Genomic DNA, 12,500 nt, shown 5'->3' on the forward strand with positions numbered 1-12,500 from the left:
TAACAAAAAGCACCAACATACAAAACTCTTGTTGGGGAACAGGATATACATGTATATATACAATACAAATGTTGTCACTGTACAAGAAAAAATTCTTAAAAAACCAACAAAGAATAAAAAACAAAAAGGGGGAGACGCTTAAATACACAAGTCGAAAAAGGCTAAAGAAAGTAAAAAAACAAATATTTAGAACAGTACATAAGGTCAGACTCATCAAAATAATAGTTTCCTAAATATGTCACTATACATTTTCCTTGCAATTTTAGTAGATTTGATCTTTTTCAGTGAGGAAAAAAACTATTTAAAGTCGTTCATAAACCAGACAAAGGAAGGCTTAGAACACCTCCACTTACTGCAATGAATATGATATTTACCCATCATAATAATCATATTGAGTAAATCAGATACTGATGAATCTATATTGTCCATGTAGAAGAGTATGTGTGACAGGTCGAAAGTAGGGATATTATCCATCTTAAGTGACATCCAATTGTGTATCTCAGACCGGATATATCTTATAGATTATTTTAAAGTGGGTCTCTTTAATTTTTGGGGGAAATGGGCCATTTAATGAAATTAAAATGTGATTTTTCTATGGACAGTGTATCCATGTTCGGAATCTGTACACACAATCCTCTGTAACCAAAGAACAATATAGATTTCAAAGCATCACTAATAAATTTATTATTATATTTATTGTGAAATAAAGTGCAATCATTAATAACTAAATTTGGTATTTGGAAGTTTAGTTCCAACTAAATTTGGAGGGAGGGAACAAATTAATTTATGAATAAATCAGTTGAATAAATCAAATAAACACACACACATCTGTATTTCCCAAATTATATGTAACATATATAAACTATAGTTTAATTTTACTACATTTTCTCATACGTTTTATTTTGTGTCACATATTAACCTTAAAAATGTTCTATATTATTTTAGTGATTGCTTAGGACAACAATACCGTAAAAACAAGTTAGAGTAACAAACCTGCACACAAAACAGACATTAAATGAGCAATATTATTAAATGTTGAAACTCAGACAAATAATAGTTGCAAATAATAAGACTTGTAAATAAAGTGCTATGACAACGGTAAGGATAGCGTTAATAACCGAAACTGCAGTCGGCGATGACAGGAAGTGACGTCATTTCGCACATGCGCGGAACCGATCGTGTTGCTGTACGGATCGAGTAGCGACAGCGACATCTAGTGTATATATCTATGACGATGCACGACTCGTGAGTCACTTGTGAGTGACGTACTTCCGTTTGGGAGGAGTTTAGCGCTGACGTATGTGGCTCGAACAACCACATGTATTTACACCAGTCCAGTTTCATCTGAAACACGTCCCAGACCTCCTCCTGTAGGGGTTTGTACTGTCGGATTTATATCTGTCTCCATTTCGGAGGGCATTTAGACCTGGTCTTTTTACCATCGGGTAGATATCAGATCACAGACAACACATGAAGTGACCAGGGGTAAAAAGGCCCTTAAATAAGAAGTAAAAGCTAAAGGTGTTCGGAACAGAGAGAAGGAGACGTGTTGGATGTGTTATACATGTGCAGTAGAGGGCAGCACTTACACTTAACATTCACAATTCACACACCTGCTGAAACATATAATAAATATGTAATACAGTAGAGTGGAGTATAGTATAGTTTATTATAGTATAGTTTATTATAGTATAGTATATTATAGTATAGTATATTATAGTATAGTATATTATAGTATAGTTTATTATAGTATAGTATATTATAGTATAGTTTATTATAGTATAGTTTATTATAGTATAGTTTATTATAGTATAGTATATTATAGTATAGTTTATAATAGTATAGTTTATTATAGTATAGTTTATTATAGTATAGTATATTATAGTATAGTATATTATAGTATAGTTTATTATAGTATAGTATATTATAGTATAGTTTATTATAGTATAGTATATTACAGTATAGTTTATTATAGTATAGTTTATTATAGTATAGTTTATTATAGTATAGTATATTATAGTATAGTATAGTTTATTATAGTATAGTTTATTATAGTATAGTATATTATAGTATAGTATATTATAGTATAGTATAGTATAGTTTATTATAGTATAGTTTATTATAGTATAGTATATTATAGTATAGTATATTATAGTATAGTTTATTATAGTATAGTATATTATAGTATAGTATAGTATAGTTTATTATAGTATAGTATATTATAGTATAGTATATTATAGTATAGTTTATTATAGTATAGTATATTATAGTATAGTATATTATAGTATAGTTTATTATAGTATAGTATATTATAGTATAGTATATTATAGTATAGTTTATTATAGTATAGTATATTATAGTATAGTATAGTATAGTTTATTATAGTATAGTATATTATAGTATAGTATATTATAGTATATTATAGTATAGTTTATTATAGTATAGTTTATTATAGTATAGTTTATTATAGTATAGTATAGTATAGTATAGTATAGTATAGTTTATTATAGTATAGTTTACTATAGTATAGTATATTATAGTATAGTATATTATAGTATAGTTTATTATAGTATAGTATATTATAGTATAGTTTATTATAGTATAGTTTATTATAGTATAGTATAGTATAGTTTATTATAGTATAGTATAGTATAGTATAGTTTATTATAGTATAGTATAGTATATTATAGTATAGTTTATTATAGTATAGTTTATTATAGTATAGTTTATTATAGTATAGTATATTAAAGTACAGTATATTATAGTCTATTATAGTACAGTATAGTATATTATAGTCTAGTATATTATAGTACAGTATAGTGCAGTATAGTATAGTATATTATAGCATAGTTTATTATAGTATAGTGCAGTATAGTCTAGTATATTATAGTATAGTTTATTATAGTATAGTATATTAAAGTACAGTATATTATAGTCTATTATAGTACAGTATAGTATATTATAGTATAGTTTATTATAGTATAGTATATTATAGTATAGTATAGTACAGTATAGTATAGTTTATTATAGTACAGTATATTATAGTATAGTTTATTATAGTACAGTATAGTACAGTATAGTCTAGTATATTATAGTCTAGTACAGTATATTATAGTATATTATAGTACAGTATAGTCTAGTATATTATAGTATAGTTTATTATAGTATATTAAAGTACAGTATATTATAGTCTATTATAGTACAGTATAGTCTAGTATATTATAGTATAGTACAGTATATTATAGTATATTATAGTACAGTGTAGTCTAGTATAGTGCAGTATAGTACAGTATATTATAGTATAGTATATTATAGTATAGTATATTATAGTCTAGTACAGTATAGTATAATACAGTAAGTTTAATCCGCTCATTAAACCAGAGACACAACACTACCATCTGATTCATGTGTATTTAATATTGTATTTTGTCTTGTTTAAATCCACTCGTGTGTCATGTGACACTATATTACACACTTCATCTCAATTCTGTTCAGTACATTTTATTTTCCATTCTCAAACAACAAACCATACAAAACCAACATTCATTACACACAACAATTAGAAAAGGAAACCTGTAAATAACAGTGAGTTAATGAGCACAATCCAAGCCCCTGATCAGATGGAGGGTGAACGTGATTAAAGAGGTTGAATCTTCTGCTACAGACGGAACTCAGTAATAAAAAGTGCAAAATCACTTAAGAGTAAAGTATAAAGTCACACATGAGTAAGGACATAGTGGATATGATCAGTCCTATGTATTTATCTACAAAGATGTTTTTCTGTCTCAAGACAACATTAGTAAACAGTGATTACTGAAAAGGAATTTCACCAGAAATTACACCATAATAACAGATATTTTAGTGCTACATACATTTCTCTTTACTATTCCTAAAGTTCAGCACAGACTGAGTCTCACTGAAGTGTTAATGATTTGCACATGCAGTTAAAGAGGTTTAGTTGAAGCTGAGTCTAGAGAAGCTCCTGAGATTGAACTGACCATGACATCACACACGACCTCCTAAATAAAGTGATATATAAGGTTCCTGTGTAGGCCTCAAAGTGAAAGACTTTTCATTCACAGAATGCTTTTCATCTTTTCAGTCAGAGAGACTGCACGTAGCTGCTGTATGAAGTGGCTTGTGAAGGCTTCATCATGTCTGAACGGTCCAGCAGCTCACTGTAGCACCCGTCCTGTCCATACCTGAAGCGCTTTATTCACGTTACAGCTCTTATTAATTAGTAGTTTTCTGATTTACGGTTCCTCGGGTTCTGTGGGATCTCTATGTCTGGGTCTGTAGAAACTGGACACACATGAGAACTACGCTGAGCTTCTCAGTACAGTTTCTCTGCTGCAAATACACTTGTGGAGTTAATAATAGAGAAAGAATCCATTGTGTGCAGAAAGTTCAGTGTGGAGATGATGGAGGTCAGCACAAGTCTCCATCATGTGCTTAAAGTCATTCAGAATCAGAAGTTGTTCTGTCTGATATTTTAGTGCTTTGGTCTGAATAAAACAATTTGGCACATGTCATAATAGAAAAAGAATCAATGCTAATCTGCTTTATTCCTATAGTGTGTACACTTTATCTGTTTATAGTTACATGTAGTGTTGTGAAGCTTCAGGGAAACAAGTTGGTTCTTGTTTGTGGTCACTTACATCAGAGCGGCGTGTCACCTTGTAATCATCTACACAAACTCTATTCACATTTACAGAGTAGAAGAGCAGCGCAGTTCTCAGGTGTGTCCTGATTCTACACGTTAGCTGAGGTCCGTTTCAGACGCTTTAGACCTCCATGTAGAGGACGTCAGGATCAGGGTGGACCCCCAGACACAGATATTAACTCTTAACTTTATGGCTTATTATTCCCCAAATTGTGTTGATTAGTAAAGACACCACTGTGTGTGGAATGAGCCCTAAGTCCTGTTTAATGACTCCATCACTGGAGGTATCGCAAAAGATCTGTTACTGCTGAATTATCCGCACTCACATCATTTATCTTAGATCATTCTGACCAATTTTTTGAAAATGAAAGTAAAGTGAAAGAATTTATGCAACACACTGCAATTCCAGTTTAGCTTTCACTATGAGCTACACGGACCATCAGTTATTTTTAAAGGTCAGGGGCTTTCCACACTCGCCTCGGCCTGGAGCTAAATTCCAAAGCCCTCGTGGTTACAGAACTCAGAACACTAACCTGTTTGTGGAGTTAATAAAGGAGAAAGAATATATTCTGTAGAAAGTGAAAGCGTGGTGAAGATTGAACACAGATCAGGTCTCCATCATGTGATTAAATGTGATTCAGAAGCAGACGTTACACTGCGATGTTCTGCTTGGCGTCAGCTGCTTCCGTATAAACCGAAGCTGAATCGTTCAGAGCTGTGAAACAAACCACAAGATAAAACTTTATAAATAACATCTCACTCTGATTCTCTCCTAATCTTCACACAATAATAATACACATCACATATATTACACAAACACACAAACCTTTTATAAATTAAACTGTATATGTTTTAATCTCAGTACATCCCATAATGCTAACGCAGATTTTTACTAGATTTTAACTACCATCAGGTCAAATACTGAAATAATCCTCACTGCTGTAGAATAAAGACTAAAACTCCAAGCCTTGTGTATTTATGTACGTCTTTACTTAGCTAACATTTCCTGGTGTGTCTGATGGATTATTAAGATAACACAAGCTCATGTTTTAGAGCTGACGCTGTTAATTTTAGCACATTACATCATTAAATCATATATTTATATCAGTTTTATTTCTAATTTATAACTTCTGCTAGTTCTATTTGCACTAAATCCCTAAATGTTAGTGAGACCTCACAGTGTTTCAGTAAAAAGGACATTTTATACCCCACACTGTGGGAGTGTCATCTGGAACGAGGAAGGAAATTCTAGAAATTATTGTGTGTGTGTGTGTGCGTGTGTGTGCGTGTGTGTGTGTGCGTGTATGTGTGTGAGTAATATGTGTTGGTGTGTTTTACCAAGAAAGAAAGAGAGATAGTGTGTGTGTCTTTCTATTATTAGGAACAAAATTACCATCTTTCTCTTCGTAGTCACCAAATTCTCTCTGATTGTCACCTAAAAAACAGGAAATGACATCACACTGTTAGTGTGAGAGCTTATAAACTTCCTGGTTTAGATTAATCCATAAATGTGAAAAAGTCCCCAAGAACAAAGCTGATAAGTAAAGAAAAGTGTTTTGGTGAAGCTACAAAACGTCCCAAACACAGTGTTGAGTAATTGAGAGCCAATCAGAGGACACAGTACACGTCGGTGTCCATGTCCTGAGATAAAGTTAGAGAATCTACACCACTAACACACCAAGGCTGAACACTGAACCTACTCAGAATGGGGACAGCTGATGCTCTTCTTAGCTCTGAGAAAAAAAAAACAACAAATGGAACTGATTATTACACGTCTCAGTGTAAAGTCTGGACTTGTGTAAGTGATTATTACACGTCTCAGTGTAAAGTCTGGACTTGTGTAAGTGATTATTACACGTCTCAGTGTAAAGTCTGGACTTGTGTAAGTGATTATTACACGTCTCAGTGTAAAGTCTGGACTTGTGTAAGTGATTATTACACGTCTCAGTGTAAAGTCTGGACTTGAGTCTGGAAGTGATATCAGGCTTTCAGTATAAATGTACATTTGTTTGTGCATTTGTTTACTGTACGCTTCAGTGCTTGGATTCTTCTCTATGCTCTGTTTCTGAAAGCTGATTGGATGAACTGAGTTCCAGCTCCACACTCCGGCGAGAGCAACACAACACAATTCTGCATGAATCTAACTGCAGCTGTTATTCTGTCTGTAGACCCCAAACCTCATCCATGTTGTTGTTCAGTAAATAAAGCCATCAGACTGCGCCGTGACATGGAGGAATAAACGTGACCATATCACAGTTAAGGGGATTTTTCATCACTATGCACTGTAACTAAAAACAGCCTGATATTATCACTGGCACACACCCCCCGTCTCCTGATTATTGTGCTCTGATGTAGATAATAACTTGTTTTTTTGCCATTTCGAAACCTGAATAAGGAACGAAAGCGTCTGCAGCTGTCTGGTTGTTTACTGAGCGGTTTTCGTTCTGTTAAAGCTGTGGAGCATTTCAGACCATGGGAGACGTCCAACATCCAGATCCCTTTAAGACTGCGTACCATTTTAATGTTTGGCTCAAGTTGCTAATCCTTTGTTAAACTTCCTACTGCTTCCTAGAGCTTGAACACTGCTGATGTGGTCACATGTGCACTAAAATAAACAGCAGAATAAACAGAACTGCTGCTTTGGCTTTTTAACATTTTCCCCTTTTTAGTTCCCTAATTTTATGTCTTTATAAAGTCTTTAACTCTTTCCTTACATTATCAGTACATTATCAGTACATTATCAGGACATTATCAGGACATTATCAGGACATTATCAGTACATTATCAGTACATTATCAGGACATTATCAGGACATTATCCTACATACTGCATAGAAACGAAGGATAAATTCAACACTTTATACTGTTCATGTTTAATTGCCCTTATACACTGTATATATTGTTCATGATCATTTAATCCTCTTCAGGTTGCTGTTCTTATCTTTATATCTTTACGATTAATTTGACTTTTTTTTAACGAATTTTAGTACTTACGCTGAAAACGTCGTCGCTTTAACAAGAGAAGAATCAGGAGGCCGACGATGAGAGACCCGATCACTACTACAGCAGCTACGATGTTCTTCACCGAGCTGTCAGGTGTTGCTGGAGCGTTCCCTTTAGGGGAGAGGGAGAGAGAGAGAGAGAGAGAGAGAGAGAGAGAGAGAGAGAGAGAGAGAGAGAGAGAGAGAGACACAGAGAGAGAGAGAGAGAGAGAGAGAGAGAGAGAGAGAGAGAGAGAGAGAGAGAGAGAGACAGAGAGAGAGAGAGAGACAGAGAGAGAGAGAGAGAGAGAGAGAGAGAGAGAGAGAGAGAGAGAGAGAGAGAGACACACACACAGAGAGAGAGAGAGACACAGAGAGAGAGAGAGAGAGAGAGAGAGAGAGAGAGAGAGAGAGACAGAGAGACACAGAGAGAGAGATAGAGAGACACAGAGAGAGAGATAGAGAGAGACAGAAAGAGAGAGACAGAGACAGACAGAAAGAGAGAGACAGAGACAGAGAGAGAGACAAAGAGAGAGAGAGAGAGAGAGAGAGAGAGACAGAGACACAGAGAGAGAGAGACAAAGAGAGAGAGAGAGAGAGAGAGAGAGATATGAACAGAATTACTTGCTAATCTTCTGTATTAATAAATTACGCTTCTGTTCATTGATCATTTCTGCTGATCAGAACATTAGATCATTACATTATGTGTAATAACAATAACAATAATTACCCTTTATCTTCAGTTCTGAATTGCTCGTCCCTTCTACTTGATATCTGCTGTTGAGGACGACACACCTGAATTCTCCCCAGAGAGAGTCGAACCTCTTGAAGCTCAGTGTGCTGGTCAGAGTGAACAGACCGTCGTGTCCCTGCGTTGTTTGCAGATGTGAGTTTTTTGTCCAGTTTGTGTTTCTTAGATCAAACCAGTGGATGGTTCCTGCTGGGTAACCGCCGTTAGCCGTACAGTACAGATCAGCAGCTCCATCATTCACAATCTCTTTCTGCTTGGTGGTTACAACCGGGGTGAAGTACTTGCCTTAAAGAAAAAAAACATGTTTAAAGGTCACGGGGTCACGAGCTAAGAAATACAAACATCTCAGAAAGTGACAGAAATAAAGGTGCAGTTTTGTCTCTGCTGTAGTGAGATCATGTGCACACCTGGACATTTGGCTCTTACCTGTGACATTGATTGTGAACATGATGTGCTCAGTCCCCTGACTGGTTCTGATGAAATAACTGTATTCACCTTCATCTGGGATCATAGTGTTCTGAAGCTCTAACGATGGAGCATTTTCAGCATGAAATCGAGGGTCTCCAGTCACATGGTTATCCATACTGTTAAACATGAAACAGGGCTTTTGTTGTCCAATCCTGGTTATAACCACAGTTTTAATATTAGGCTTGTTTTCTGTTTGGGTCTCGATACTGCAGGAGATGATGGTGGTCTGACCAATGATTCCAACTGCAGGCTGGCATTTCAGTGTGAACAGACCTGTAGGGAGAAAAAACAAAAGTAAACACACCAACAAAAGGAGGACATTCACGTGAGACGTAACAAAGAACTCACTATGTGATGCTACCACCAGTGTGGTGAACTTTAATGAACAGTGTCTGAAAAAACTGAGGAAAAAAAAGATTTTCTTAGTATTTTGTTTCATAAATTTCTTCTCCTCAGTCTTCCAGCTTTGTGGAGCATCTAGCTTGTGAACACCTTCTCCCATCTGAGCTGTGGAGCTCTGTAGCTCCTCCAGAGATCTTCTATGTGCTCCTGGATGTTTCTCTGACTAATCCCTCAGCACTAATACCTCAGCACTAATGCATCAGCACTTATTCCTCAGCACTAATGTGTCAGCACTTATCATTCAGCACTTATCCCTCAGCATTAATCCCTCAGCACTTATCCATCAGCACTTATCCCTCAGCACTAATCCCTCAGAATTAATCCCTCAGCACTGATCCCTCAGCACTAATCCCTCAGCACTAATCCCTTAATCCCTCAGCACTAATCCCTCAGCACTAATCCCTCAGCATTTATCCCTCAGCACTGATCCCTCAGCACTAATCCCTCAGCACTAATCCCTTAATCCCTCAGCACTAATCCCTCAGCACTAATCCCTCAGCATTTATCCCTCAGCACTGATCCCTCAGCATTAATCCCTCAGAATTAATCCCTCAGCACTGATTCCTCAGCACTTATCCCTCAGCACTAATCCCTCAGAATTAATCCCTCAGCACTAATCCCTCAGCACTAATCCCTCAGCATTTATCCCTCAGCACTGATCCCTTAATCCCTCAGCACTAATCCCTCAGCATTTATCCCTCAGCATTAATCCCTCAGCACTAATCCCTTAATCCCTCAGCACTAATCCCTCAGCACTAATCCCTTAATCCCTCAGCATTAATCCCTCAGCACTAATCCCTCAGCATGTTGCTCTTGAGCTCTTTTCTCTATTCAACACTTTTAAATCAGAATAAAATTCCACTTACTGTCAACTGACTTTCCAACACGAAGTGACGACATCATCAGTACAAAGAAAAAGAGAGCTGCAGAAGCCATGTCTCTGTTTCTGTAGAGAAGAGGAATAACATCAGACTGATGAGACTGAAGAGGAAGAAAAAGAAGCAGAAGGAAATGTTTTATTCCTCGGGTCGTCGTTACACCGCCTACTTGTGTGTGATGATGTTTGTTACACTCATTTCTCTGGATGTCTGAAAAAGGCAACATTTTGTCCACAGTTATGAGAGAAGCTCAGTGAGATTCAGAAAGACTCTGATAGCACATCTGTCTCTCACTCTGTCTGTCTGTCTGTCTCCCTCTCTCTCTCTTCTCTCTCTGTCACTCTGTCTGTCTCTCTCTCACTCTGTCTGTCTCTCTCTCTCTCTTCTCTCTCTGTCACTCTGTCTGTCTCTCTCTCACTCTGTCTGTCTCTCTCTTTCTCTCTCTCTTCTCTCTCTGTCTGTCTCTCTCTTTCTCTCTCTCTCTTCTCTCTCTGTCACTCTGTCTGTCTCTCTCTTTCTCTCTCGCTCTCTCTCTCTCTTCTCTCTCTGTCACTCTGTCTGTCTCTCTCTTTCTCTCTCTCTCTTCTCTCTCTGTCTGTCTCTCTCTTTCTCTCTCTCTCTTCTCTCTCTGTCACTCTGTCTGTCTCTCTCTCACTCTGTCTGTCTCTCTCTCTCTCTCTCTCTCCTCTCTCTGTCACTCTGTCTGTCTCTCTCTCACTCTGTCTGTCTGTCTCTCTTTCACTCTGTCTGTCTGTCTATCTGTCACTCTCTCTGTCTCTCTCTTCTCTCTCTGTCACTCTGTCTGTCTGTCTCTCTTTCACTCTGTCTGTCTCTCTCTCTTCTCTCTCTGTCACTCTGTCTGTCTCTCTCTCACTCTGTCTGTCTGTCTCTCTTTCACTCTGTCTGTCTGTCTCTCTGTCACTCTCTCACTCTGTCTGTCTCTGTCTCTCTCTTTCTCTCTCTCTCTCTCTCTCTCTCTCTCTCTTCTCTCTCTGTCACTCTGTCTGTCTCTCTCTTTCTCTCTCGCTCTCTCTCTCTCTTCTCTCTCTGTCACTCTGTCTGTCTCTCTCTTTCTCTCTCTCTCTTCTCTCTCTGTCTGTCTCTCTCTTTCTCTCTCTGTCACTCTGTCTGTCTCTCTCTCACTCTGTCTGTCTCTCTCTCTCTCTCTCTCCTCTCTCTGTCACTCTGTCTGTCTCTCTCTCACTCTGTCTGTCTGTCTCTCTTTCACTCTGTCTGTCTGTCTATCTGTCACTCTCTCTGTCTCTCTCTTCTCTCTCTGTCACTCTGTCTGTCTGTCTCTCTTTCACTCTGTCTGTCTCTCTCTCTTCTCTCTCTGTCACTCTGTCTGTCTCTCTCTCACTCTGTCTGTCTGTCTCTCTTTCACTCTGTCTGTCTGTCTCTCTGTCACTCTCTCACTCTGTCTGTCTGTCACTCTCTTTGTCTCTCTCTTCTCTCTCTCTCTGTCACTCTCTCTCTCTCTCTCTCTCTCTCTCTCTCTCTCTCTCTCTCTCTCTCTCTCTCTGTCACTCTCTCTCTCTCTCTCTCATATCTGGACCCATTACACAAATAACACAGCGTTTCCTGGAGCTATGACCTCTGTACCAGAATGTTCTACTCCCTGAACAGACTTCATTCTTCATGACAGCACAGAGATCGGATCGACTCTTACACCACATCATTAGTGTTATATTTATCCAGCTCTCGTTTCTGAGGAAGAATAAAAGAGTTGAAATTCTTGCTCAATAATCACACAGCCCTCACAAATCTGTCTGATTACTCTCAGCCATCTTTATGGGAGCAGAACACTGTTAAATCTGTGGATCAGATATCAGAGACTACATCAGATATCAGAGACTACATCAGATATCAGAGACTACATCAGATATCAGAGACTACATCAGATAGACGATGATAAGCTACAAGAAGCTGATACTCACATCATCATATTGTAAATAAAACCTCAGACAATCTCAAGTCTAGACTCATCAACAGAGACGTCCGAGCGACCAGAAGGTTTCATAAACAGTGTCACAGGAACACTGCCATATTACACTGTAAAGGTCTTTAGATCATTAAGTACACAGACTGGACTGTACAGTGGATTTAGTTCTGTATTTAACTCATAAACAAACAGATTATTACAAAGGAGAAGGTTTACAGTTAAAGAGACAATTCTGATCAACTTTTACTTTATAATATTCTACAAAGTTAGTGATGGGACTCTGTTTTACACTGAATATATCTGATTATATCTGATTATATCTGATTATATCTGATTATATAACACTGTGTACATTTACTCTATTTTATTTCAATGCAAAATTGATTCCAGTACATTTAAAAAAAGAAAAACAGGTT

At 36.8% G+C, this 12,500-nt stretch overlaps 1 protein-coding gene across 3 annotated transcripts in view; it reads right to left on the bottom strand.

Annotated features, from left to right (window-relative positions):
• Positions 1-3,485: 3,485 nt before the first annotated feature.
• zgc:174863 (uncharacterized protein LOC100136852 homolog) overlaps positions 3,486-12,500 on the bottom strand; it is a 10,365-nt gene continuing 1,350 nt past the window's right edge. The window contains exons 2-8 of one of the 3 annotated variants that reach the window (XM_060869078.1): positions 10,131-10,210; positions 8,821-9,135; positions 8,374-8,679; positions 7,657-7,776; positions 6,364-6,396; positions 6,057-6,098; positions 3,486-5,378 (exon numbers count right to left, since the gene is read on the bottom strand). In XM_060869078.1, coding sequence (XP_060725061.1) covers positions 5,314-5,378; positions 6,057-6,098; positions 6,364-6,396; positions 7,657-7,776; positions 8,374-8,679; positions 8,821-9,135; positions 10,131-10,200 — 951 coding nt within the window. In that variant the 5' untranslated portion in view covers positions 10,201-10,210 and the 3' untranslated portion in view covers positions 3,486-5,313. Of the gene's footprint in view, positions 5,379-6,056; positions 6,099-6,363; positions 6,397-7,656; positions 7,777-8,373; positions 8,680-8,820; positions 9,136-10,130; positions 10,230-12,500 lie in introns of those variants that run through there. The other 2 variants (XM_060869079.1, XM_060869080.1) reach the window with 2 other exon arrangements.

This window comes from Tachysurus vachellii, chromosome 4, assembly GCF_030014155.1.
Source record: "Tachysurus vachellii isolate PV-2020 chromosome 4, HZAU_Pvac_v1, whole genome shotgun sequence".
Classification (NCBI taxonomy): domain Eukaryota; kingdom Metazoa; phylum Chordata; class Actinopteri; order Siluriformes; family Bagridae; genus Tachysurus; species Tachysurus vachellii.